This window comes from Hemiscyllium ocellatum, chromosome 1, assembly GCF_020745735.1.
Source record: "Hemiscyllium ocellatum isolate sHemOce1 chromosome 1, sHemOce1.pat.X.cur, whole genome shotgun sequence".
Classification (NCBI taxonomy): domain Eukaryota; kingdom Metazoa; phylum Chordata; class Chondrichthyes; order Orectolobiformes; family Hemiscylliidae; genus Hemiscyllium; species Hemiscyllium ocellatum.
In genome coordinates this window covers 63,547,923-63,575,831 of record NC_083401.1, presented here as the reverse complement: position 1 = coordinate 63,575,831, position 27,909 = coordinate 63,547,923, and the positions used below count along the sequence as shown (strand labels likewise).

Below are 27,909 nucleotides of genomic sequence, written 5' to 3'. Positions count from 1 at the left end.
AAGGCATAGCACTAGGCTGGAACATGAGAAAACATTTAAAAAACTGCAAAAGAATTACGAAAAGTAACAAAGAGAACAAAGGTAAATTATGAAAGAAAAGCAGTGCAAAATGTAAGTTTGGATAGCAAAAGCTTCGATAAGTATTGTCCTGACCTGGTCGCCCAGTTATTGGAAGGATATTATTAAGCTGGAGAGGGTTCAGAAGAGATTTGCCAGAATGTTGCCGAGAATGGAAAGTTTGAGTTGTAAGGAAAGGCTGGATAGGCTGAGACGTTTTTTCACTGGAGTGTAAGAGGTTGAGAGGTGACCTTTGGCGGGATTGGTGGTCAGTGAAGAGGCCAACGCGGCGAAGTGGTGGTCAGTAAGTGGGCTCAGTGCGGACACGTGGCGGTCAGTGAGTGGGCTCAGTACGGATACGGGGTGGTCAGTGAGGGGGCTCAGTGCGGACACATGGTGGTCAGTGAGGGGGCCAAGTGCGGACGCGTGGCGGTCAGTGAGGGGGCTCAGTGCGAACACATGGTGGTCAGTGAGGGGGCCAAGTGCGGACGCGTGGCGGTCAGTGAGGGGGCTCAGTGGGACACGTGATCAGTGAGGGGTCTCAGTGCGGTTACGTGGCAGTCAGTGAGAGGGCCCAATGCGGACAGGTTGTGGTCAGTGAGAGGGCTCAGTGCAGGCACATGGTGGTCAGTGAGGGGGCTCAGTGCGCACACGTGATGGTCAGTGAGGGGGCCCAGTGCGGACACATGGCGGTCAGTGAGGGGGCCCAGTGCGGACACGTGGTGGTCAATGAGGGAGCTCAATGCGGACACGTGGCAGTCAGTGAGAGGGCTCAGTGCGGACACGTGGTGGTCAATGAGGGGCCTTTAGTTGCTTCTTTGTTGATAAAAATTCTCACCTTCCACTAATCGTGTATTCCTCTTCTATTGTAATAGAACCATTGCACTAATACAACTATTCTTACCGTTATAAAATGCTTTCAGTAAGCCACTTTCATTCTAAACTCACTGTGGGTAAAATTTAGGGCAGCAGTATTCCTGTGTAAGCTCCTTCACATCAGTATTGTTGCTGATAGAAATTTGCTTGAAAGATCAATGTTACCCATATATAACATCATAAAATAATTGGCATTCACAGTGTAGTGATATAACTGACAGTGTTTCTGCTTGCTTAAATTGGCACTTCATCAAATCTGACATCTTCTTTCATACATATCTTCAAGCATAAGATTAAGCTGACCTCTCTGTAATTGCTTTGGATTCCCGCTGAGCACTTTGTTTAATGATAGGCTGTTCTCCCAACCTGCAAAGGACACTTGCCCATTCGCTCAGGGCATCTATGCAAATTAAAAGCACTTCATCAGTAAATAAGGTTTTTGTTCATCTTGCTTCCTTCAATTTGTGCACTCAGCTGCATCCCCAGAGACTGTTATCTACAGTGCTTACATGACACCTGAGGGCTCAGTAAGTTGTCCTATAATTGCTCCTTTTTCTGATTTGCTGCCTAGTTGTGATTAAATTGTATATCATCCAGGAATACATTCTTTGTGTTCCTCTCAGTGGGTTAAACAAAGACATTAGGGAAAATAAATCTTAGTGTAAACTCAGCATGAATATTTAAAAAATTGAATGTATGGACAGATTTAACACTTTTTATTATAATTTAACAAAGTCCAGTAAAACCCTCTTCACTTAGGATTTATTTCATCAGTGTTGCTGGTGATTTTCAGTCTGGGCTTTAGGTGATTTTACTAAGACAGGTGAACATTTTGACCATTATCTTGTGTATTTGTGGTAGTCTGGTGGACTATCATTTAAGAAACTGGTCACATGCCATAATGATGACATGAGTGAACACATCTTTAATAAAGCTCTTACTAGTTGGTAAACATTTGGGCTTCCTGATTCTTCTTGAAACATAATACATTGTAAAAATTCACATGCCAGCATAGATTAAAATGTGAATGTGCAGGTTAATGTCCTTCATGACCTGTCGTTCCAAAGAAGACAGCTAATTCGGAAGAAATCTTCCAAAACTCATTAACATTTCAGACACCATCAGTATGAAAGTATTTAATAAATTGTTTAATGAGAAAATCATTGTTATTGCACCTTCTTTACTGGATTAGAAGGACAATGTATATTTATTTTAAATGGTTTCTGCTTTTATCTTTTCAGGATATACTTGAAAATGAAAGTATTAACCTTGACTGGGTATTTCGCTATTCACTAATTAATGATATTGTAAAGGTAAGGAACATGAGAGTAGTTGAGATATGGAATATAATTTAGCTAATCTAGGACATTGTATTCAGAAAATGTCATTAGTAAAAAGCATTCCATTGGGTCTGTTTCCTACAAAGCAAGTTTCACAAAGCAATGTTTGGAAAAACAACCAGTAAATCTGAGGCTGATACTTCTTGGAAGAATTTTGATTATTTGAATAAAATCAGCAAAAAAAATGAGTGTATTTGGATGCTGAAAGTGTTAAAATCACATTTTTTAAATATTGCATCTTTTTCAACCACAGGCCATCTCAAATACTTTATAGCTCTTCAATGCAGTGTCTCTCAGTGTAAAATATATGTAGGCTATGTGCACACAGACGCTCTCACAAACAGTAAAGTGATTGATGGGCCAGATTGATGGTTTCCATGATCCTGAATGAGCAACAAATAATAACCAGAGCACTGTACTCTACCTTTCTTTGAAATAGATCTACATGATATGTAAAGATGAGGCGTGAAGGTTCAGTAGGGGCGATTGAGAGTTATAAGGTAGCCAGGAAGGAGCTAAAGAGGGAGCTAAGAAAAGCGAGAAGGGGACATGAAAAGTCTTTAGCTGGTAGGATTAGGGAAAACCCAAAGGCTTTCTATAGGTATGTCAAGAATAAAAGGATGACTAGGGTAGGTATCGGTCCAGTCAAGGATAGTAGTGGGAAGTTGTGTGTGGAGGCGGAGGAGATTGGAGAGACATTAAATCAGTACTTTTCATCAGTATTCACTCAGGAACAGGACACTGTTGCTGATGTGAATATGGAATCACAAATAATTAGAATGGATGCCCTGGAAATATGCAGGGAAGAGGTTTTGGGAATATTGGAAAGGATGAATATAGATAAGTCTCCTGGGCCTGATGGCATTTACCCCAGGATCCTATGGGAAGCTAGGGAGGAGATAGCAGAGCCATTGGCCTGGATTTTTATGTCGTCATTGTCAACGGGAATAGTACCAGAGGACTGGAGGATAGCGAATGTGGTCCCATTGTTCAAGAAAGGGAGTAGGGATAGCCCTAGTAACTATAGGCCAGTGAGTCTGACTTCAGTGGTGGGCAAAGTCTTAGAGAGAATGGTAAGGGATAAGATTTATGAACATCTGGGTAGGAATAACGTGATCAGGGATAGCCAGCATGGTTTTGTGAAGGGCAGGTCGTGCCTCACAAACCTTATTGAGTTCTTTGAGAAGGTGACTAAGGAAGTGGATGAGGGTAAAGCAGTAGATGTTGTGTATATGGATTTTAGTAAGGCGTTCGATAAGGTTCCCCATGGTAGGCTAATGCTAAAACTTCGGAGGTATGGCATTGAGGATACATTAGAGGTTTGGATTAGGAATTGGCTGGCTGGAAGGAGACAGAGGGTAGTAGTTGATGGATTATGTTCATCTTGGAGCGCAGTTACTAGCGGTGTACCACAAGGATCTGTTTTGGGACCATTGCTTTTTGTTATCTTTATAAATGATCTAGAGGAAGGACTTGAAAGCTGGGTAAGCAAGTTTGCGGATGACACGAAAGTCGGTGGAGTTGTGGATAGTGAGGAAGGAAGTGGTAGGTTACAGCGGGATATAGATAAGTTGCAGAGCTGGGCGGAAATGTGGCAAATGGAATTCAATGTAGCTAAGTGCGAAGTCGTTCACTTTGGTAGGAATAACAAGATGATGGATTACTGGGCTAATGGTAGGCTACTTGGTAGTGTAGATGAGCAGAGGGATCTTGGTGTCTATGTACACAGATCTCTGAAAGTTGCCACCCAGGTAAATAGTGCTGTGAGGAAGGCATATGGTGTACTGGGCTTTATTGGCAGAGGAATTGAGTTCCGGAGTCCTGAGGTCATGTTGCAGTTGTATAAGACTCTGGTGAGGCCTCATCTGGAGTATTGTGTGCAGTTTTGGTCGCCATACTATAGGAAGGATGTGGAAGCTTTAGAACGAGTGCAGAGGAGGTTTACCAGGATGTTGCCTGGAATGGTAGGAAGATCGTATGAGGAAAGGCTGAGGCACTTGGGGCTGTTCTCATTGGAGAAGAGAAGGTTTAGGGGAGATCTGATAGAAGTGTATAAGATGATTAGGGGTTTAGATAGGGTCGACACTGAGAACCTTTTACCGCTAATGGAGTCAGGTGTTACTAGGGGACATAGCTTTAAATTAAGGGGTGGTAGGTATAGGACAGATGTTAGGGGTAGATTCTTCACACAGCGGGTTGTGAGTTCATGGAATGCCCTGCCCGTATCTGTGGTGAACTCTCCTTCTTTATGTTCATTTAAGCAGGCATTGGATAGGCATTTGGAAGTTATTGGGCTAGTATAGGTTAGGTAGGACTCGGTCGGCGCAACATCGAGGGCCGAAGGGCCTGTACTGCGCTGTATCCTTCTATGTTCTATGTTCTATGATCATTTATGTTGTTGTGAGAGGGGAAGGGCAGATGGCTTTAGTTCAACACCTCAGCCAAAAGATGGCACATCCAACAATACTGTTTCAGCCCAGTACTGCCCTGAAATGCCCACTTTGATTTGTGTGCTCATGCCTTGCACTGTTAACCTTCTGACCCAGAAATAAAAAGCTACAGGTAACATAGTTGTGAGCATAACTATGATATAAGTAAATTTACCTTCAGTTTTGGAACAAAAAAATATCACCTTGAAGTCTTCCAGCTGCACACTTAATCATGGCAGATGTGGGGAGATGGCAGGAGCCCCAGTAGGACTCTCCCACCCTGTTAAATGATCTGTACTTCCCAACCTGCCATGGGTGAGAGCATTGAGCTGAATCATTCTAAATAACGGATTACCTGGTTATTATCATTTTGCTGTTTGTGGAAAGGTCTTAAGGTTTTCTACGCAAAATGGCTGTTTTGTTTCCCATATTATGCAGTGACTGCATTTCATGAATGGTCCATTGGCTGCGAAGTGATTTGGGACATCCTGAAGCTGTGAAAAATGCTCTAAGTTTTAATATGTCTCTCATCTGTATTAATTATTATTGTCTTTTATGAAGCAAAGTCATAGACTAACAATTCAATAGCACCTGTCCAATCATTGCATGAGACCCAACATTGCACATCAAATATGTGATAACAGCCAATTTACTATTGAGTCCAACTCTTCCTGTCAGTCAAGTATTTGTTAAGTGACAGGAACAATCTGCTGAGTTCACATGTATTTACTTGGCATCTTGGCATTGTGTCTCTGAAACAAAGATATGACTGAAGCCTGGTTTATTTGGCTTATGTTATTCAGCTACATCCCTAGGCCATGATGATGATTGTCCCACTTACCAGCCCCAGCTTTGACTGTGCCGCTTATGCCATTCTTCTGGAAGTTCCTGTCCAACATAGGTGAATCAGTGAGACAACCCATTGAAAGTTTAAGCTCTCTGAGGTGATAGTCAAATAGGATCAGATTGCTGAATTAAGCTGATTGCTTTTGGTTTGCAGGGAATGGTGTTTCTACATAACAGTATAATTGGATCACATGGTAACCTTAAATCATCCAATTGTGTTGTTGACAGTCGTTTTGTGCTAAAAATCACCGACTATGGTTTGACCAGTTTTCGTTCATCATGTGATAATGAAGATTCATATGCACTCTATGCAAGTAAGTTTCAGACTGTGTCAGCTTATCAAAGTAGGCTTCAATTTGGTATCACAAATTGAAAAGTTTACGTTTACTTTCATCTATATCTGAAACTAAAGAGCAAGTGAAATAAGAATATTCTGTAATCTAATTGGGAAATCAGTTGTATCCTCCTTCAGATTTGTGTGGATGTGAACACACACAATAATAGACTTCTCCATGCAAGTTCACACACACACACACACAGATTCTAAAAGGAAAAAAATTGCCAGTGACTGGGAATGCCTGAATAGTTACCCAGACATGTAAAGATGTCAAATGATTTGATGAAATTTAGTCAGGGCCACTAGGAAAATTAGGAATTTGAGTTGTCAATCAACGAATGTAATCCAATTTAATAGTTGAGAAAGTTTTAATTAAAAATATAAGTTTGGTTCCTCATATATCAAAGTTACCATGAGAGTTGAATCAGTTTATTGAATTGCGTCTAAACATGGTTACGTTGAACAGCTGCTAGAAGGTTGTTAAACTATTTTAGAGTCCTGCAGTTTACAAGGAATGAGAACACCATAATGGAAAAACCAAATACCTGAAGTTGTTTGGTTTCGGTTAGTGCTAAGATTTTCCTTCATACTTTTCTTTATTATTACTCACAGTATGTGCCATTTCCTGACCAAAAGGTTAAACAAGTTAAATGAGAATATATTTTCCTGTGGCTCTAAGTGTAAACTAAAAAGTCAGTGTATTCTTGAAACAGGTTTCCCTGAACTTGAATCATCTTCCTGACACACATTACCAACTTGAGAGAATGTGCCTTAGTGTTTTTGGCATTCTTAGTAACTGGCAGTTAGTTGGCTTGGAACAGCTGATGTTATCTGCTTCCTGCAGGGCTTGAATTCAATATCACTGATACAAAGCTGTGGCGCACCAGGAACAGAAGCATGTGGAAAACTATCAGGTTCCTAATTCTAAACTTCACACCAGGAACATAAATAAATAAAACTCTATATTTGGTCCACTCCTGTGAATTGTCAAATACACAGAATTACAACTTAGTGATACTAGGTGTTTTTCTTACTGATATTGTTGATTATCCGTGGCCTAATATATTCCACAGTAGCAGTTAAATTGTACAGTGGATTAAAATCTTCAACCCAGCAGGTCATCCTCCACCAGCCACTGACCTCCCCTTCCCCTCAACTGCTGCATCCTACACCCCTCCAACCCCATCAATTCCCAAAACATGTAGAATGCAGAATAGGTTACAAATGCTGCGGATACAAACAGTTTCTTGATCGTGATTTTGCTTTCTATATACTATTCAGGAATTTATTAGACACAGATGGAGAGATAAACTTTGCTTTCAGACATCAATGTCTTTTTTAATCTTACAAATTATACATTTTACAGTAGTCACATAACACATAACAAACAATCCATATCCAGAAAAAAGTTAAATGCTAAGGTGTGTATGTTACACATTTTTACTTGTAACTGCCAAGACAAAATTAGTTTAAGTATTGCTTCATGTTTACAATAGAAAAGCTTTGGACAGCACCAGAATTATTAAGATGGGGACGAGCACCTCCACAAGGTACCCAGAAAGGAGATGTCTACAGTTTTGGCATTATTCTTCAAGAGATTGCCTTAAGAAATGGTCCATTTTACATAGAAGGGATGGATCTCAGTCCGAAAGGTATTTTGTTAAATCCATTTTCATCTACTATTGTACTCAACAAAGCAATTAAGACTGTTTTAGTAGCTATCCTGAAGATAACTTGAAATACAAATTAAATGCAGACTTCTATAAATGTGTTTGTGAAAGGTCGTTTTGTGGTGGAGAGGGTCACTCTGTAGGGCAGCAACATTTTACTTAGAGTCATAGAGCTGTACAGCAGGGAAACAGACGCTTTGGTCCAACTCGTCCATGTCAACCAGATATCTTAAATTAATCTAGTCCCATTTGCCAGCACTTGGCCCATATCTCTCTAAACTCGTCCTATTCATATACCCATCCAGATACCTTTTAAATGTTGTAATTGTACCAGCCTCCACCACATTCTCTGGCAGCTCATTCTGTACCTCCTGTACATTGTCCCATAGGTCCCTTTTAAACTTTTCCCCTCTTACCCTCAACGTATACCCTCTAGTTCTGAACTTTCCAACCCCAGGGAAAATACCTTGTCTATTTACCCTATCCATGCCCCTCATGATTTTACAAACCTCTATAAAGTCATCCCTCAACCTCCGATACTCCAAGGAAAAACAGCCCCAGCCTATTCAGCATCTCCCTGAAGCTCAAACCCTCCAACCCTGGCAACGTCCTTGGAAATCTTCACTGAGCATAAATGGCGGTTGCCCAGTTTATTCAAATGGCTCCTTCTAATCACAATTGCAAGTGCCACCTTCAAAGACCATTATAAATTAGTTGGCACTCAGCCAGTGAAGCTCATGGAATAGCTTCAGTGCATTTGGTGAGGAAGAGAATTGCCAGTCAACTGCCAATTGCAGTTGATGATCATTACCTAGCAATTCCTCGTGGAAGTGCATGTTCAGAAGCTGGCTGAGAGGTAGATGTAATAAGATTGAATACCTTATGCATTGGCATTTACCATCTGGACTCACTGACAAAGAATAGCCACTTGCAAGAGTTACCTAAAGACTCTTAGCATTCTTGTAACTTTAAAAGTGCAAGGTTTTGTGAATAAGAGAGAAAAATGGACTTCCATTAAAAATTGCAGAGAAGATCCTACTGCATACCTATTGCGTCTAACTAATGCCTTCACTCCCAACACCATCTGCACATCAATATAAGTAACTCATTGACTGTGAAGTAGTTTAAACATCATAAATTTGACTTTACAAATTTAAGAATCTCTTAAATTTGTAAAGAATCTCTTTCTCAAATTGTTCCCATGGTTTGACACAAATGTTGATGTGACTGCCTTGTGTTATTGTGAATAAAAAGAGAAAATGGTGACAAAACTCAGCAAATGTTGGAGCATCTATGGAGAGAGTAATTATTTTAATCTCCACAAATGCTGCCAGATCTGTTGAGTTTCGACAGCATTTTCCCTCTTTATTACAGATTTCCAGCATCCACACTGTTTTGGTTTTATTTGAATGCCTTATTAGATTTTAATAGATTTGTTTGCAATCTATGCTTCAGCACATTAACAGTGATGGACTGGGACAGCTGAAGCGTTAGGAGACCATAACTTTTAGGTTGAGATGTTATTGTCAGATCACTTTCTACCAAAGGAGTGGGATCTGATGCTGCTCCCAGAAGTAGGAAATAAGGCTAGTTGGGAAGAATGCCAGTTTCCTGACACTAGAGGTGAAAGTTGTTAATTGAATTGGTGGTGGATTAAAGGTACCTGATAGCAAATAGCAGGGATCTATTATTAAAGCATTTTCATGAAAACAGATGGGGCTAAATGGAGCTCTGTCCTTATCCCCTTCTGCTGAAAGGTTGAGGGAGAACTAGCCCAGCTGCCCCATATTGATTTTATTGGCTAGATGCTGGGTTTCCACCGCGAGAGGACAGGAAATCATCTGAGAACACTGTCAGTCAGTTTGATGCTGACAGCTTGCCAGGGACAGCAGAACACCAGGAGTAGTGGCTGCTGCCAGTAATGCGATCAGGACCTGAGGAGTCATTCATGGTCAGATCTGAACTTGTGAAATGTTTGGTGGTTTCGCTGGCAGACCCCTGTTTGGTGGGAGGAGGATGGGGCCAAGTTTGCAAGGTCCTCTATGAGAGCTATTGAGGGGCCGTCCAATGGGTCTAGGATCCAGTTAAGGAGACACTTCTTGACTGTCCACAACCCCCAAAGAAGCATGTTTTCATTAATTGCTCACTTGAGGCCTAACATTAACCCATTGGCAGATGGGCAGCTGGTAAAATGGGAGTCAACCACCAGCTGTATTTGACATGCGTCCTCCTTCCCCCACTTTCAGATCCAGTGTCAAATGCAGCCAATTTAATTTTTTGCTCATCAGAGTTCAGGAAAGAAATGATGATGTTAAATCATATTGCTAATGTAATTTTATTTACCTGCCTGTATGCATGTAAGTGGGATGACATAACAAATAGCACACTAAATTCTAGAAAGAATTATATAATTCTCGCAGCGATCAGATTCAACTTAATAAAACAGTTTCAAAATTCAGTTTGCAAGATCATACCATTTAATCTACTGATATAAATGAGAAATCTTGTGGTACCACTTAAAAGGCTTACAATTACCTTGTTACAGAGTTAAATCAAATTTGAACCATCACCTGTGCTGATATGGCCTTGTGTCTCCTTGCCACAGGTCCGTGGTTTCCAACTTACTCTTTTCCTGAGACCTCCATTGTTCTGATCTATTTGGGCCGCAGTTCTGAGATATCTTACCTGACAGCAGCGTAGAGATAGCATCTAGATTTCTGCAATCATTGTCCCTTCCCACTCCAAATCTGCCTGCTACAGTTTTCTTCAGGAATTAACCTGCACAGTCCAGATACTTACCTATTAGAGGTTGTAATCTGTTTTTAATATGCTGCTTTGAGAACCCCATTGCTAATCTGCAACACCAATAGCAGAGTGAACACCACACACATTTCCCACAATGAGCAACCTGCAACAAGTCCTAGACCCAAAAAAGGTGAATTAAAGTTTTGTCTCAGAAATCATTATGGAGCTAAGAGAAGCATGAATGTTTCTCCAGGTTGTACATACAGACAGTGAGCATTGTTGCCAAACCTAAATGGGACATAGAAAATATAATTAACATATTCATTACAAAATAATTTTCAACATAAGCAATTACAAAACTGAAATAGAAAGAGGAATTTCAAAAGTAGAGAAACTCCGGTCTAAAATATTGTCACTGAATAAAACCATTTAATTAATGTACTGGTTAAATGAATAAGAAATTAGCCGATGTAGAATAAATCTGTTTAATTTAGTTTTACCTGCTGTTATCCAGATAAATACCTGGATTACTTTTGCAGAAGTAAGTGTTTTAAATTTTCTCTGTGTCTTGCCAAGCTAACTGAGAATCTTCCATCTGTCATTGGTTTTTAACAGTACTGAGTTGGGCCCCTCCCGAAAGATAATGTTGTTGGCTTCTCTGCAGTTTAGTATTAGCCTATATTGTATTACATTACAAAAATGTTTTAACGTTTTTCACTGCAAATATTAACCTTTGCAGAAATTGTTCAGAAGGTCCGAAATGGTCAGAAGCCTTACTTTAGGCCCACAACCGACATCAACTGTCACAGTGAAGAGCTTGGCAATTTCATGGCGAAGTGCTGGTCAGAAGACATTGCTGAAAGACCTGATTTTAGCCAAATTAAGGTTATGATTACAAGATTCAATAAGTAAGTCAAAGAGTCGGATTTTCTTGTTAGCGTTTTTTTGATTAAAAAGTATGCCTCTAAAGTGCTCTCATCCGTCACAATAAATAAATAAGCATGAAAAAACACCCTTGGAGAAATATAATCTTACTAATTGTTCATAAAACTGTCAAACAAAGCTCATGATCCCCCTTGGCAGCTATGTAACCAAGCCCTGTTGAGCTAAATCCAATAGCATGGAATGAAATTTAACCAAACATTTATAATGAGTTTCTCTTGCAAAACTATATAAATAAAAATCTCCAAGGGTGTATTTAAAGTTGACAGTTTTTTCAAAATTCAACAGTCAGAATTGGAATCAAACAATCCAGGTAGCTGTTCAGCTTTTTCAATCAACAAATATTTGGATTTTAGATCAATGTAAAAACTTACTCACAAAGTCCAGATGACACATTAGTGTTGATTATAGTGTTGAATGCATAGGAGCCCTTTACCCACTGAAGAAAATATTCAAATTCATGTGAGCATGTACAGAATGCTGATCAATTTAATGTTAACTTTCATTTTAAGGACAGAGCTCCATGATCTCTTAGTACATTGAAACATTGATAAGTCCATTTTGACAAATCATACAGCACCTGATTGCAACATTTGTAGTGAACAACGACTTTTAACTTACCTATTTAGAGGCCTTCAACTCCATAACAGACTTTCCCAAGGTTCGCATATTAACTAGCCTGACATCTTTCACAGGTATCAGGAGCCCACACAATCAGCTGGAGGTTTTAAATGTAGGAATATTCAGAATTCAAGATTAGATTAGATTACTTACAGTGTGGAAACAGGCCCTTCGGCCCAACAAGTCCACACCGACCCGCCGAAGCGCAAACCCACCCATACCCCTACATTTACCCCTTACCTAACACTACGGGCAATTTAGCATGGCCAATTCACCTGACCCGCACATCTTTGGACTGTGGGAGGAAACCGGAGCACCCGGAGGAAACCCACGCAGACACGGAGAGAATGTGCAAACTCCACACAGTCAGTCGCCTGAGTCGGGAATTGAACCCGGGTCTCAGGCGCTGTGAGGCAGCAGTGCTAACCACTGTGCTACCGTGCCACCCACAAATACATTCTAAAACCTGAAATGAACATCAGTTTGAATGTGTGTCATGTCACTTTTACTTTGCTAGTCAAAATGGCATATGGCAGGAGTTCACGGGAAAATTTAAATAGATGGTCCCTACCTCTACTTTTGGTCATCCAATGCAAGTTTGTTCAGCATTAGGAAAACAAGCTCACTCCTCTTGTGCCACCTCGTTTCAATTACATTCATCTGAAGTCATCGACAAACAGACTGACTTGTGATTCAGCAATGTCCACGTTGTTTTCTGTACTGAAATATCTCTAATTTAGAGCATATGTCTGTCAGTGCTTGTTGTCAAAGTTACAGTTGGGCAATGTTGAGTTGGGAGAGGTACTAGAGGATGAAAAGTGCTAATTTTAATGCATCCCAACATTCGACTGCCTGATAATTTCCAAGACCCACACTCCATTGAAAGCTAAGCTCAAAAAGACTCTGATATAGAATTAAGATTAGAACACTGTCACACTGATCTGAGTTCTCCTGTGGGTGCTGCTCCCCACTGATTTTATCCTTTAGTTACATTAATAGTTAGAGACACGCTTAAATAGAATCCACCTTAATTAAGAAGTAAGTTAACAATACCAATGATTGGATGTCAGCATTTGTGTGTCACTGCTGAGTTATTTCATTCAGATGCATTTGAAGTGGAACATGAGCAGCATCTTTTAAACTGCACATATGACTTCCAAAGTATGTACACACTGCACCATATCCTTGAATTGTAATTCTTTGAGATTTGCAGCATGTTCTCTTTTCCTTCCAAACTAAAATAAAAGAAAAATGTGATTTTGACACTTGTAAAGCTTTGTGAACCTTCCTTTTGAAAAAATAATCATCTTGAGCCAGTTTATGTGTGGATGGCAGATCTTTGAATGAAAGACTTACCCAAAAGTATCTAGGTTTCAAATGCCCTATATTGAAAACAGCAGTGCAGCTGTAAATAATACGGAATAAAAGATGAATTTGCAGCAAATTCATTTGAAAAATGGATGAATGTATCAGTGCTGGTTGTTGTGCTTGGCATTTATCAGTTAAATTCCTGATGAAGAACTAATGCCCGAAACGTCAATTCTCCTGCTCCTCGGATGCTGCCTGACCTGCTGTGCTTTTCCAGCACCACTCTAATCTTGCCATTTATTAATCAAAGGTTACATATTACACACATTTATTCGTTAGTTCATCAGTGGTCTGTAAAATAAACAATTTTCTTTCTACATTTTATCTTAAATTCTTCAAATTCAAGAATGCAACTCAGAAAAAAGTCATGCAATAAATTACATAATATAATCAGCAAACACTCAATTGAACTGGTTAGCTGCAAAATTGATAAGAACATGAATCAAGTGTTTTTCAGTGTTGGCCCCTAATCTATCTTTTCTCATCTTTATATTTCATATCATCAACACTCCCAACAAATTGTAATATTAAATTTGGGAATGAAATCAAAAAGTATGAATTTCTGCAATTTTCTTAATTAAAGGCATTCACCAATCCAAGGTTCTGGATCAACTCACAATTCAAATCTGTAGGTTTTTTTTTGATGAGCGCATGAAGGAATAAGGAGAAAAATTGGGTTACAGAAGTTGATGTTGAATTCAACACCACAGAATTGAAAGGTGGAGCTGACTTGAAAGCTGTTTCAATGTCTAAAAACAGAAAAACATTTGCCAACCATTAGTTTTGAAAAAGAGAGTGCTTTTTGTAAGAAAGAAACTTATATATCACGTAAGAGATAGTGTAACAATAAAAGCTTTGGTTATCTATTATGGGTCATGGTTTCAGTTAGCTGCCAATTTTCAAATGCTCCTCAGAGGCCTGTTTAACTTACCTGAATCTGCCAGCATAGGCAACACCATTTAAAGAAAAACATTTGCTGTCAATGTTCAAAGTTACTAAACTTAGCTCAAATGAGTGTTGTTGTTTAGAATCTGGAGTTATCATGAGTAACTTAGAAGAAAAATGCCAGTCAAAATTAATATCATTTGGGAATTGACAGGCTCATTATTCTGGAGCTCTATCTTGAAGTATACAAGTTTGGTCAGGCCAGTATGTACCACTTTCACTGGTCATTCCGTCTGGAAAGCCAAGCATGTGCAAAACCATTTCCAGTAATTTTGTCAGAGAAGCAGTTGAAACTGGTTAGGATTCTTGATCTACTGTCTTATCCTCTTCCATAAAGAGATTCATATAAAGGATTTTACAGGGTAGTTGCAGAAAGGTTGTTTTCCCTTTTGGAAGAATCTTGGATCAGAGGACATAAAGTCAGAATAAGGGAATGAACATGTAAGGCAGAGGTGAGGAGGAATTTCTTCTCTCAGAGAGTAGTGTATCTTTACCACAGAGGACTGTCAAGGCTAGGCCATTAAGTATTTTCAAGTCTGAGATAGACATTTTTTTTATATATCAGTAAGAAAATCAAGGTCTATAGGGTAAAGACAGCAAAGTGGATTTCAGGTTTATAAGGTTAGCCATGATCCCATTGAATGGCAGAGCAAACTCAATAGACTGAGTTGCCTACTTCTACTCCAAGGCCTTATAGTTTTGAATTGGAGAGATCCATTTGAAAGTTTGTAGTTCAGTACAACAGTGAAGAAAATTGTTTTTGTAAGACAGATGAATAGTTTCTAGTATATAGGGTACTGTTTGAAATCATAAAGATTATTGAGAACAATCTATTCAGGGCTTAAACTGAATTTTACTAGGATGGCAATGATCTTTCATCTATATTGTTTCTTTGTATTAATCCTTTTTAGGGAGGGCAGTAGTAGTATCTTGGATAACTTGCTGTCAAGAATGGAGCAGTATGCCAATAACCTGGAGAAGCTTGTAGAGGAAAGAACACAGGCTTACCTGGAGGAAAAGAGAAAAGCTGAAAATCTACTCTATCAGATTTTACCTCAGTAAGAACTCTTCTCATTTATGAACAGAACACTCAGTAAGACAAAAACTGGTGGAAACATATTTAAGGGATCTTGTGCTGTTATGAAAATTTTAAGAGAAAATAAGCATGTGTTTGTGAATTGAAATAATTAAAATCATAATCGCAAGATCAGAAATCTGCATGTAAATGCTGGCTTTAATTTCTTTTAAATGCTTTTATAGTTTAAAAGCTTAAGAAATATAAAAAGGAGGATATAAGTGAAGTTTATAGTTAATAGCATGTTAAAAGGTGTCTGATTATAAAATATATACTGACACTAAAGTTAAGAGTGTTTATGTTGTACCAAATTCTTATACTTTGTGGGTAGACTTGGGTTATTTTTATTGAACCAAATATGAAATGCCTTATTGTGTATTTCATCGTGGATTCAAATGCATTGAACAAAATTAGGTTGTTGTCTAAATTTTCTTCTATTGCTATAAAAATGCGAAATCAGTTTTTGGAGCTCAATCAATGAATAGATTATTATAAAGTCAGTCGACTCTGGAGTCCTTGGAAAATGATAGGTGGGTCCAATTTGAGTTTTCCCAGCCATTGCTGCTGCTTACAATTCATGCCAGTGGGGAGGGGAGCAAAAAGCCTTCCAGCTCTCTCCATTCACTGGTTTCAATATGATGTCAGATCCCGCAGACGATCTTGTGGATTTCAGTGAGGTTCCCGGAGAAATTTCATTCATGGTTCCTCAGATAAGGAGGAGGGTGAGGTTTCAGGAACCTTTTATATTCTGCTTCCTTGCCCCCTGCATTCCCATTTTGTTCCTAACTGGGTTTTCTTAAAGTTAAAGAAAGTGTGAGCTTACTTGCTACTAATATGTGAGGACTTCTGTCTGAGAGCGTCATAATTTCCTTTTCCCCAATTAAATATCTTTCCTTGGTAACTGCTCCTTTCACTCTCCAAGGCTATGGGAAATGTGAAGCTGTTGTGGTCTCTGGCACTGAAGTGTTCTCCCACCGTGAGATCTGACACCTGTCCTGGCTCATTGCCATCCAGCAAATCCAAAATGGCCTCTCCCCTCATCAGCCTGTCTACAAACTGAGTAAGGAAACCCTCCTGAACACACCTGACAAAAACGGCTTCATCCAAACCATCTGCACTAAGGAGGTTCCAGTCGATATTGGGAAAGTTGAAATCACCCATAACAATAACCCTGCTACATTTCCTTTTTTCCAAAATCTGCCCACCTACGCATTGTTCAATCTCTCCACTGCTATTAGGGGGATTGTAATAACCCCCAGTGAGGTGGTTGTTCCCTTGCTGTTCCTAACTCCCACCCATACTGACTCAGTAGACAAACCTTCCTCAACAACCTTTGCTTCTGTAGCTGTGATACACTCCCTGATACTACACCCCCTCCTCTTTTTCCACCCTCCTTGTTCTTTTTAAACGTTCTAAACCCTGGAACATCAAGTAACCATTCCTGCCCCTGTGAAACCCATGTTTCAGTTAAGGCCACAACACCATAGTCCCAAGTACTGATCCGTGCTCTAAGTTCGTCACTCTTATTTCTGACACTCCTTGCATTAAAGCAGACACACTTTTACCAATCCCTTTGTTTCATCGCGTGAAAATGTTTCCTGATAGATTCACTACATCCTATCACTGCCCCATCTACAACTACCTCCCTCTCAAATATATAGCTCTGGCTCCCATCCCCCTGCCAAACTAGTTTAAACCCTCCCGAACTACACAAACAAATCTCCCACCCAGGACATGTGTACCCCTTCAGTTCAGGTGCAAACCCTTCCTTCATGTACAGGTCCCACCTTCCCCAGAAAGTACCCCAATAGTCTAAGTATCTGAAGCCCTCCCTCCTGCACCAGCCTCACAGCCACATGTTAAGCTGCATTTACTGACTGTTCCTCATCTCACTGTCTCGTGGCACCGGTAGCAAACCTGAGATCACTCTCTACTCGTCCTGCTCTTCAGTTTCCAACCTAACTCTCTGTAGTCACTTTTCAGATCCTCAATCCCTTTCCTCGCTATATCATTGGTCCCAATATGTACCACGATTTCTGGCTGCTCACCCTCCCCCTTCAGAATCCTGTAAACCCGATCAGCAACATCCCAGACCCTGGCACCAGTGAGGCAACACACCTTCCGGGAGCCCCGTTCCTGACCACAAAATCTCCTGTCAATCTGTCTATTGAGTCCCCTACCACTGGCGCTTTTCTATTTCCCCCCCTTCCCTTCTGAGCCTCAGTGCCAGGCTCAGTGCCAGAGACCTGACAACTATGGCCTTCCCTGGTAGGCCGTTCCCACCAGCAGTATCCAAAATGGTATACTTATTACTGAGGGGAACAGCCACAGGGGATCCCTGCTCTGACCGTCAGTTCCCTTTCCTCCCCCTGACAGTAACCCAGTTGTTCTTATCCTGTGTCTGGGGAGTGACCACCTCCCTGTACATCCTCTCAATTTCCCCCTCAGCCTCCCAGATGATCCATAGTTCACCCAGCTCCAGCTGCAGTTCCCTAACTCGGTTTTTGAGAATCTGGAGTTGGGTGCACTCGGCAGAGACATGTGTCGTGTCTGTCACCTGCCACTCTGCAGGAAGAACATGTAACTGCCCTCACATCCATATCCCGCTGCTCTGAAAGCCCATACAGGATGAAACAAAGGAAGAGAAGAAGAAAAAAAGAGAAACCTGAGAACTTACCGAGTTTACAGACTCTTAGTAAGGTTAGAGAAGGTGGGTTGGGAGGGAGGCTCCACGGTGTAGGGTCTCCGTATTAGATCTCACCCACTTAAAAACTTCCCAGCAGAACTCATTCCTCTCCGCCCTCTCTCCTCGCCGCTCTGTTCAAAAAATGTTTTTTACTCACTTTATCAGCAGTCATTTGCTCCTCCCTCGCACCTCTCAGCAAAATGAATTCAATAAGAAACATCTGGAATTAAGAATCTGATGAATCCATTGTCAATTATTGGAGAAACCCATCTGGGCCACTAATACCCATTAATGATGGAGTCTGCCATCCTTACCTGGTCTGGCCTACATGTGACTCCAGACCCATAGCGTTGTGGTTGACTCTGAACTGTCTTCTGGGCAGTTAGGGATGGGCACGAAATGCTGACCCAGCCAGTGATGTTCTCATTCTATGAATAAACTTAAAAAATTCAGTTTGAATCACTGTAACTCAAAGAGGCTATATTAGCTCTGGGAGAATATGGCACAGATTCCTCAGACTGATATGGGAGATAAGGGGTTAATTCACAATGGCATATTCCATTAATCTGGTTTCCAATCAGTGAGAGGTATGACAGAGGCTATTCTATTTAGTCAGGCTTAGGAAGAAGAATGATCCTTGTTTATAATGGAGTGATTGGCTTGTGGTAAAGGAACACTGAGCGCAGCTCTGGTGGGCCCTAATACTGAAGACATGTTACCATGAACTAAACTGAAGTCTTAGGGATCTGTTACAATGTCAGACAAGCAAATTCCAGTGTTCCATTTGGAAAGTAAATAAGAGCAGGCAAATCATTTCAAATTACAGAGAAGCTTATCAGCAACAGATCCCCAATACCATCTAATTAACTACAAGTCTCACACTTTAATGTTGGTCTAAAAGAAATTAATAGACATTCCCTGACATCTTTAGGAACTGTCAAAGATTGAACTATTTAGATTCTTTACTCAGCGAGTCGTGAGTTCATGGAATGCACTGCCAGTAGCAGTGGTGGACTCTCCCTCTTTATGGGTATTTAAACGGGCATTAGATAGGCATACGGAGGATAGTGGGCTAGTGTAGGTTAGGTGGGCTTGGATCGGCGCAACATCGAGGGCCGAAGGGCCTGTACTGCGCTGTATTTTTCTATGTTCTATGTTCTATGTTCTAAAAGATAATACAGCCCACAGGAGATCACAGTATGGTTTATTGAATGGCATTTCTCTTTTGGGAGTGTTGCTGACTGAATTTCCCTTGACACTTTTCATGTGTGACATCCCATAGTTCATTCTCAGGACTTCAGTATAATCCATGGAAAGATTTTTGACTATTGCTAAATTTGCATCCTCAGTTATCTGTTGATTTGTATGTCTGTCTTTAAAAGTCAAGGTTTTATTTAAAATTCAATATATCCATAAGTAATTTAAGATTATGATCTGTTGTCATGACAAAGTACAGATGAATATATACCTCAAAGTATTTTGCAAGTGATGTTCAGCAGCATATTTAAAGCCAGCTGTGCACTGGGTCGGCGCAGCCAGCCAGGGGTTGCCCTTCACTCTGTGTGTAATGGGAGGAGAACCAAAAAGCAACATCTCTCAGGTCCCATAGGTGGCACAGCTGACATTTCATGGAAATACAAGGACAGATTTGTAAATAATTGTTATTTAAGAACCAAGCTTAACAGTGTACCTGTCCTAAGCCACATCCCATTTACAGCCCTGTCGAAGGGACCATTCTTCTCCCAATCCCCAATGTTCCCTAACATCCTCTCATTTTTTCAAAGTGGGATCAACACAGCTGAAAACTCTTCAAAATATTATTTTTTATTCAGCAACAGCAAATGCCAACAACCAAACAAACCAAAGCAATATTTGCCCCTGGGAACAAACTTGGACCACTTGCCTTTCTCCATTTTGTAGTCATTGAGTGATCACTGTACCCAGCTCTTATCTATTGCAACCGGGTGTCATTTGAGTACCATATGGCTGGCTTTGCTTGATGCCATGGTGCTGTTTCATGCTGAAGATAATGTTCTGCATGCTGACTGCCCTCATCTTTCACCTGGAAGATTGCAGCTGCTCTCCCAGGTCTTCAAAGCTCAACATTTTGCCTCATTGCCTGCTCCAGTTGTGCAGAGGTCAGCATACTCCGATTATGCAGTACCTTCTAGTCTGGACTGTATCAGAAAGCTCCCAAAGACTGATCCCAACATGGAAACTTTATCTTCAGGAGTCTATTATCGGCTTCATAGTGGCCTGGGGCAAAAATGAGCTGCATTGTATCTGTACCGAGCCTCAGCTAGGGCTTGCCCAATGGAGTTATCGGCCATGGTTGCAGAGGGTAGCCATTGCCTCCAGTTTCTCTTGTGAGATACCCAGCCTTTGAATAAATGACATGAGAGGAGATAGGCATCAAGGCCGATCCCAAGGTGCCTGGCACAAACTTCCAAGATGTGGATCGCAGATGACTTGCACATTTACTGAGTAGAACATTTGCTGCTACATTATGACATGGTGCTCTCAACACAATTTCCACATAGTCTGCAGCATCTTGTATCTGAGGGAAGCCAACTACATTGGCAAAGACGACTGTCCAGGCTGCAGAACTGACCTTGTCACAGGGAAAGTGACTAGTAGTGTGATCTGTCACAAGCAGGAGGCTTGGTACATTTGTAGGTTGAGGGTTTTGAGTTTCAACACAGGTCCCCAATAGCTCCTTGGAAACAGCCAGTTGTGTGAAAATTTATCACAACTGACAGCCATTGCAGATCACAGGCCACATTCCAGTAGAAGGCATTTGTGACCGTGTCTCAGGATATCCACTGTTGGTACTAACAACTGCGCTTCACTCACTTCGAGCACATGGTATTGAGGATGGTTGACTCAGGATCTCCTGTATCTCCTGTGCCGCCTGATGGGAGCTTCTGCAATTTCCTCCTCTGTGCCGGCATTGTACAGTGGCCACAGGGATAAGAACCCATGATGTGGCTAGATCCATTGGTGTTGGTTCAAATGAACCCCTGTGGGAAAAATGAGAAACATGACAACTCTTTAGCAATGTGAACAGGTCAGAAGTCACATCACACGCATCAGCGAATTTACTGTAGCTCTCCATACAGTGGGTCATGGAGGACTCTGACAATTGCGATGGAAAGCCTCCAGACAAATCTTTTTGAATGACGTTATATTTATCAATGCAGCTATGCCATACTGAGGCAGTCAGAGGTTGTAATTGTTATGTGAGTACTGTGACTTTGTCATGCACACAAATTGCAACATTGGATAAGTTATGCAGCCTATGAGATCTTGCATTTAGTCACAGAGTTGTACAGCACAGAAACAGATCCTTCAGTCCAGCTTGTTCATGCTGACCATAAATCTAACCATTGCCTGCATTTGGTCCATATCCCTCTAAAGCTTTCCTATTTTTTGAGGAAGTAACAAAGAAGATTGATGAGGGCAGAGCAGTAGATGTGATCAATATGGACTTCTGTAAGGCATTCAACAAGGTTCCCCATGATTAGCAAGGTTAGATCTCATGGAATACAGGGAGAACTAGCCATTTGAATACAGAACTTGCTCAAAGGTAGAAGACAAAGGGTGGTGGTGAAGGGTTGGTTTTCAAACTGGAGGCCTGTGACCAGTGGAGTGCTGGGTCCTCTACTTTTTGTCATTTATATAAATGGTTTGGATATGAGCATAAGAGGTACAGTTAGTAAGTTTGCAGATGACACTAAAATTGGCAGTGTAGTGGACAGCAAAGAGGGTTACCTCAGATTACAACAGGATCTGGACCAGATGGGCCAATGGGCTGAGAAGTGGCAGATGGAGTTTAATTCAGATAAATGCGAGGTGCTGCATTTTGGGAAAGCAAATCTTAGCAGGACTGATACACTTAATGGTAAGATCCTAGGAAGTGTTGCTGAACAAAGAGAACTTGGAGTGCAGGTTCATAGCTCCTTGAAAGTGGAGTTGCAGGTAGATAGGATAGTGAAGAAGACATTTGTTATGCCTTCCTTTATTGGTCAGAGTATTAAGTACAGGAGTTGGGAGATCATGTTGCGGCTGTACAGGACATTGGTTAGACCTCTGTTGGAATATTACGTGCAATTCTGGTCTCCTTCCTATCGGAAAGATATTGTGAAACTTGAAAGGGTTCAGAAAAGATTTACAAGGATGTTGCCAGGGTTGGAGAACCTCAGCTATAGGGAGAGGCTGAATAGGCTGGAGCTGTTTTCTCTGGAGCGTCGGAGGCTGAAGGGTGACCTTATAGAGGTTTACAAAATTATGAGGGGCATGAATATGATAAATAGACAAAGTTTTTTCCCTGGGATCGGGGAATCCAGAACTAGAGGGCATAGGTTTAGGGTGAGAAGGGAAAGATATAAAAGATATCTCAGGGGCAACCTTTTCACGCAGAGGGTAGTATGTGCATGGAATGAGCTGCCAGAGGATGTGGTGGAGGCTGGTACAATTGCAACATTTAAGAAGCATTTGGATGGGTATATGAATAGGAAGGGTATGGAGGGATATGGGCTGGGTGCTGGCAGGTGGGACTAGATTGGGTTGAGATATCTGGTCAGCATGGACGGATTGGACCAAAGGGTCCGTTTCCATCCTGTACATCTCTATGACTCTATTTATATACCCATACAGACACTTTAAATGCTATATTTGAACCTGCCTCCACCACTTCCTCTGGCAGCTCATTCCATGCACACACCACCCTCTGCATGGAAACATTGCCCCTTAGGTCGCTTTTACATCTTTCCTCTCTCACCTTAAACCTATACCCTCTACTTCTGGGTTTCCCCCTCCCAGGGAAAATAACTTGCCTATTTACCCTATCCATGCCCGTCATGATTTTATAAACTTCTGTAAGGTCACAGCAGGGAAAATAGCCCCAGCCTATTCACCCTCTCCCTGTAGCTCAAACCCTCCAAACCTGGCAAAATCCTTGTAAACTTTTTCTTCACAGTACCCTTTCTATAGGCGACACACCAGAATTGCACGCAGTACACCAAAAATGTCCTATACAGCAACAACATGACTTCCCAACTCCTGTACTCAATACTCTGACCAATAAGGGAAAGAATACCAAATGCCCTCTTCATTAACCAATCTATGTGGGACTCCACTTTCAAGGAGCTATGAACCTGCACTCCAAGGTCTCTTTGTTCACCAACACTCTCCAGGACCTTCCCATTGAGTGTATAAGTCCTGCCGTGATTTGCATTTCCAAAATGCAGCACCTCACATTTATCTAAATTAAACTCCATCTTCCACCCCTCAGCCCATTGGTCCATCTGATCAAAATCCCATTGTACTCCAAGGTAGCCTTCTTCGCTGTCCAGTATACCCCTCCAATTTTAATGTTGTCTGCAAACTTACTAACTATACCTCCTATGTTCACATCCAAATCATTTACATAAATGCCAAAAAGCAGTGGACACAGCACAAATCCTTGTGGCACTGCCCTGGACACAGGCCTCCAGTCTGAAGAGGAACCCTCCACCACCACCCTCTCTCATCAACCTTTGAGCCAGTCCTGTATCTAAATAGCTAGTTCTCCCAGTGACCTAACTTTGCTAACCAGTCTATCATGTGGAAATCTTGTTGAACACGTTACTGAAGTCTGCATAGTTCACATCCACCACTCTGCCCTCATCAATCTTCTTGGTTAGTTCTTCAAGATACTCAATCAAATTAGTGAGACAGGCCTTTGTATGAGCCACAGACAGCACAGTTAAGATCTCGTATGAGTATTTCTGCTTCACAGAGATGACTACCTTTAAACTGCAGTGAAATGGTCGTGATTGCTTGTGAGCAGCATTTGCACCCCACACAGATGGGCAATGCGTATTCACATACAGAACACTACAATGAGAGATTACTTCAACCTATTCTGTGAAAGTGCCTGATTTTTTTTATTTATTCATGGGATATGCCCAGAGGGTAGTTAAGAGTCAAGTTCTGGAGTCATTTACAGGCCAGACCAGTTAAGAATGGCCGATTTCCTTTCCTGAAGGATGTTACTGACCCAGATGGATTTTTACAATGATCAGCAATAGTCACAGATAGAATTACACTTTTTTTTAATTTCCCAAATTTTTAGAATTCAAATTTCACCAGTTTCAATGACTCAAATCCATGTTCCCCAGGACATTATCCTAGGTTTATCAATCAAACAAAAACAGAAGTTGCTGGAAAATCTCAGCAGATCTGACAGCATCTGTGGAGAGAAAACAGAACCAAAACATCGGGTCCAGTGACCCTTCTTCAGACATTTCCAATTTTCAGCATCCGCTGGTTTTTATTTAAGTTCGAGAGTACTAGTTTAGCAACATGATCACCAAGCTACCATTTCCCCATGATTAATACTACAGCCCTCTGAAGTGCCTCACATCATTCACAAGTAAAACTTGCTTACTTTGGCAGAAGAAAGAAATACCTATTCCTCCCTCTCTGGGTTTGTTGCAGCCAGGATTCATTTCCAAGTACTGTGAGCCTTACAGTTCAGAATGAGGTAACAAAGCACAAAAAGGCAAGGCAAAAACAGAGATGAAGCATCCAAGTAATGCAAAGTGAGTGAGTGCTATGTGTGCAAGAGATCATCACTAAGATACAGCCTAGTCGACCTAATGGTATGGTTAAGTGGTGATCTGATCAAAGTCTTCAAGATATTAACAGGAAAAGAAAGGGGAGATAAACTTCACCAGTTGGGGATTCGAGAACTGGGGGTCATAGTCTGTGAATTTGGGCCAGACCGCGCAGAAACGATGTTGGAAGCACTTCTACACACATAGGGAGATGTTTGGAACTGTTTTCCTCAAATGGCAGCAGATAATAGATTAATTGTTAATTTTAAATCTGAGATAGATTAATTTTTATTAAACAAAGATATTAAGGGATTTAGGCTAAAGGCATATTTAAGGAATCATGGATCAGCCAAGATATCAAAGAATGGTGGAACATGTTTGAGGAGCTAAATAGCTTACTCCTGTTCCTATGGTATCTGTTCCCGCATGCAAAGTCTCCTGGCAGCAACATTACAATGAAATGCAGCATGAACTTGTAAGTGATTTCGATATATGCCAGTGAGGCTGGTACATGTCAGATATGTAAGGATACATAGGCTCACTGCCTGTGGAGTGTATCCCGAGATGGTGGCTGATGTCCAAGCTGGAAAGCCGGAGAACCAAGCAATGGGCTGAGGTTTCCAGGTAGCCACTCTCACATCCATCTCAGGAACTGTCACTGATACGTTTCTGCCCAGCAGGTGGGAGAATGAGAAATTGCATAACAATACTTCCTATTCACAGAATCCGTACAGTATGAAAGCAAGCCATTCTGCCCGTACTGATCCTCTGAAGGGCTTCCCACCCTGACCCATCCCTCTACTCTATAACCCTGCATTTCCCATGGTTAATCCACCCCGCTTGCACATCCATGGACACTATGGCTAATTTAGCATTGTCAATCTATCTAATCTGCACATCTTTGGATTGTGGGGAGAAACCGGAGCACCCGGAGGAAACCCATGCAGACACAGGGAGAATGTGCAAACTCCACACAGTTGCCTGGGGGTGGAATCGAACCCATTTGCCTGACACTGTGTGGCAGCAGCACTGAGCCACCATGCCACTGTAAACTTAGCTAATAATGAGATGTTAATATATGCTAATACATGTAGATAGGTGAGAATCTTGTCTTACTGCTCAAGACTTGTTTGGAAAAGAGGATTTTGTCCCCTCAACATTGAGAGGTTTCTTGCTGGCCATTGTCACATGTTTCTCCGACATTCATACTGATGCATGTATCATTTAGTGCTTGGCAATACTCTACTCATATTAAATGCAACCTTTCATGTCTTTATAACTTTTCAAATTATCAGATTTTAGCTCCCAAGTGAGGTCTGAGAAATTTGAGCCTGATTTCCTTGCCTTTTCCATCAACTTTTGTGTTATCAGGATCTCGAACTAGCCAAACTGTTCTTGCAGAGAGCTGTTATAGACTCAAAGAGTTGAATAGTTTGGATGGGAAAATCCCAAAATGGCTCACTATAAAATAGCAGATCTGATAAAGGTGCCTTGTTATATAAGTCTTGCCTCGTGCATTTCTTTTTGAGTTAAAGTCAGTCATTTAGGTATTTACTCTTGACACCAGAGGTTTGATCATATAATATAAGTTGATATCAATAAAATACTGTGCAAAAGCTGTATGGTCAACGTTGTGGGTGCCCTTCCAAGTCATAAAATATCACACAAACCCATTTGAAGAAGAAAAGCAGAACGCGCTTTATCCTTCAACCAAAATTGGCAGGTGTATTAAAAACATAAAACAGTGACCTTTATGTGCTATAAAACACTCTGAGACAGCCTTTTCTAAATGCAAGTTGCTCCTATCTGGAATTGAATGACACTTACACTTCAAAACTGTGTCATGATAAAGATAATGGTTTAATGATCAATTGCTTATCAGGGATTGATTAATTTTGGGGGTTAGTTCAATTAAGACAGGAAAACACATTATAAGCTTCTGCTTTTATACCCTAGTTTCTTCAGAATTTCAACCTTCTGGTGCTCAATATATTTTCACCTTCATAACCTGCTCTAAAACCTTTCAAGTCTCCTCAACACTTGTTTTCTTGGATCTCTGGATCACTTTCTTTTGCTGCTTCATTAGTTGTCTCTCTGATGTTCTTTCACTACAATATTATTGCTAGCATAGATTTCTGAAGGAAAAGTCTCCTCAGTGATTAGCAGCCCTTTTTTTTAGTATGTTTGCATTATTACCTGCTTTTACAGGTCTGTCATTTCCGGTTGCATTATTTTTGGCTGCAGCCAATGTTTCTGTAGCTGCTCCTGGCTGAGCCTGATCTCTTTTATGTGCAACTTGCTCTAGATCTTCCTGTAAACTGACAATCTGATTGAAGATACAGAGTTATAGTTCATGCTGCTTCCTTTTCTTTGTAAATCAATGCAGTGTATCTTTAAATTCTCAAGGAAGAATCTCACCATGTGACATCTGCTCATCTAAATCAAAACTTATATACAACAAAAGAAGCTTGAGCAATAATCTGCATAACTGAATACATCATTGATTGATAGGGAGTGTCTTCATTTATGTGTTAATTAGTCTAAACTAATGTCAAATTCAATGGTTGGGTCTTCCCAGGGCTGAATGATGTGGGCAATGTTGAGAAATTTGGGAGAATGACATGAGAAGTGGAAGGAGACCTTTCTTGACATCAGGAGCGAGTAATTGAAGTTTCCTACAAAGTTCCAAATGTTGAGTTGAGATTCTCATTAGTGTGCGGCAAGAGGTCTATTTGTTGGGATTATCCCTCACTATCACCCTCACTACTATCTAATCTCACATCATTAAAATGCAGCTTTCCACTCTACCATCCACTGGATAGGCAGTAGAGAATAGAAGTGAAAATCTCTGACAAAGAAGGTACCTGGCAATGTGAGTTCTCTACTTGATTCTCCAGACTTCCATCTTGAACACCAGCATCTTATTTCAGGATATGTTCCATAAGCAAAGGCAGCATTTACTCTGGATCCATGGCTGCTGACATATGTCAGCCTCTCCGAACCAACACAGCATGTCTCTGATCCACTTACAGTACATTTCCAAATTTTAAAGCTGCACTTTATTTGCACTCCTTTATTTCTGGTCTCTCTGCACTTCCAGTTTTATATGTTTCAGCATTGATGGGCATGTCTGCTGGCGCATGAATCCCAAGATTTGAAATTCAATTGGGGCAAGTTACAATGGGGGCAAGGAATTGCTGATATATTAGTACTGGGCAAGTGAGAATGTGACTCAGTTTATCTTACAGACCACTCATCCTCATGCCATCTGCAAATTCATCAGTGAAGAGGGTAAATTGTGCCCTATGAGTTTAAAGCAAAGTTTTTTAACGATATTTTCATGAACACTGCTGCTAGGATTGTCTATTTCAGC

General features: G+C 40.9%; 1 protein-coding gene across 1 annotated transcript in view; it reads left to right on the top strand.

Annotated features, from left to right (window-relative positions):
• The window catches only part of npr2 (natriuretic peptide receptor 2), a 176,706-nt gene that overhangs the window by 108,814 nt on the left and 39,983 nt on the right, over window positions 1-27,909 (top strand). Inside the window, exons 13-17 of the mRNA XM_060821360.1 lie at window positions 2,175-2,246; window positions 5,703-5,862; window positions 7,382-7,537; window positions 11,040-11,208; window positions 15,088-15,234. Of these exons, the coding sequence (XP_060677343.1) occupies window positions 2,175-2,246; window positions 5,703-5,862; window positions 7,382-7,537; window positions 11,040-11,208; window positions 15,088-15,234 (704 nt within the window). The remainder of the gene's footprint in view (window positions 1-2,174; window positions 2,247-5,702; window positions 5,863-7,381; window positions 7,538-11,039; window positions 11,209-15,087; window positions 15,235-27,909) is intronic.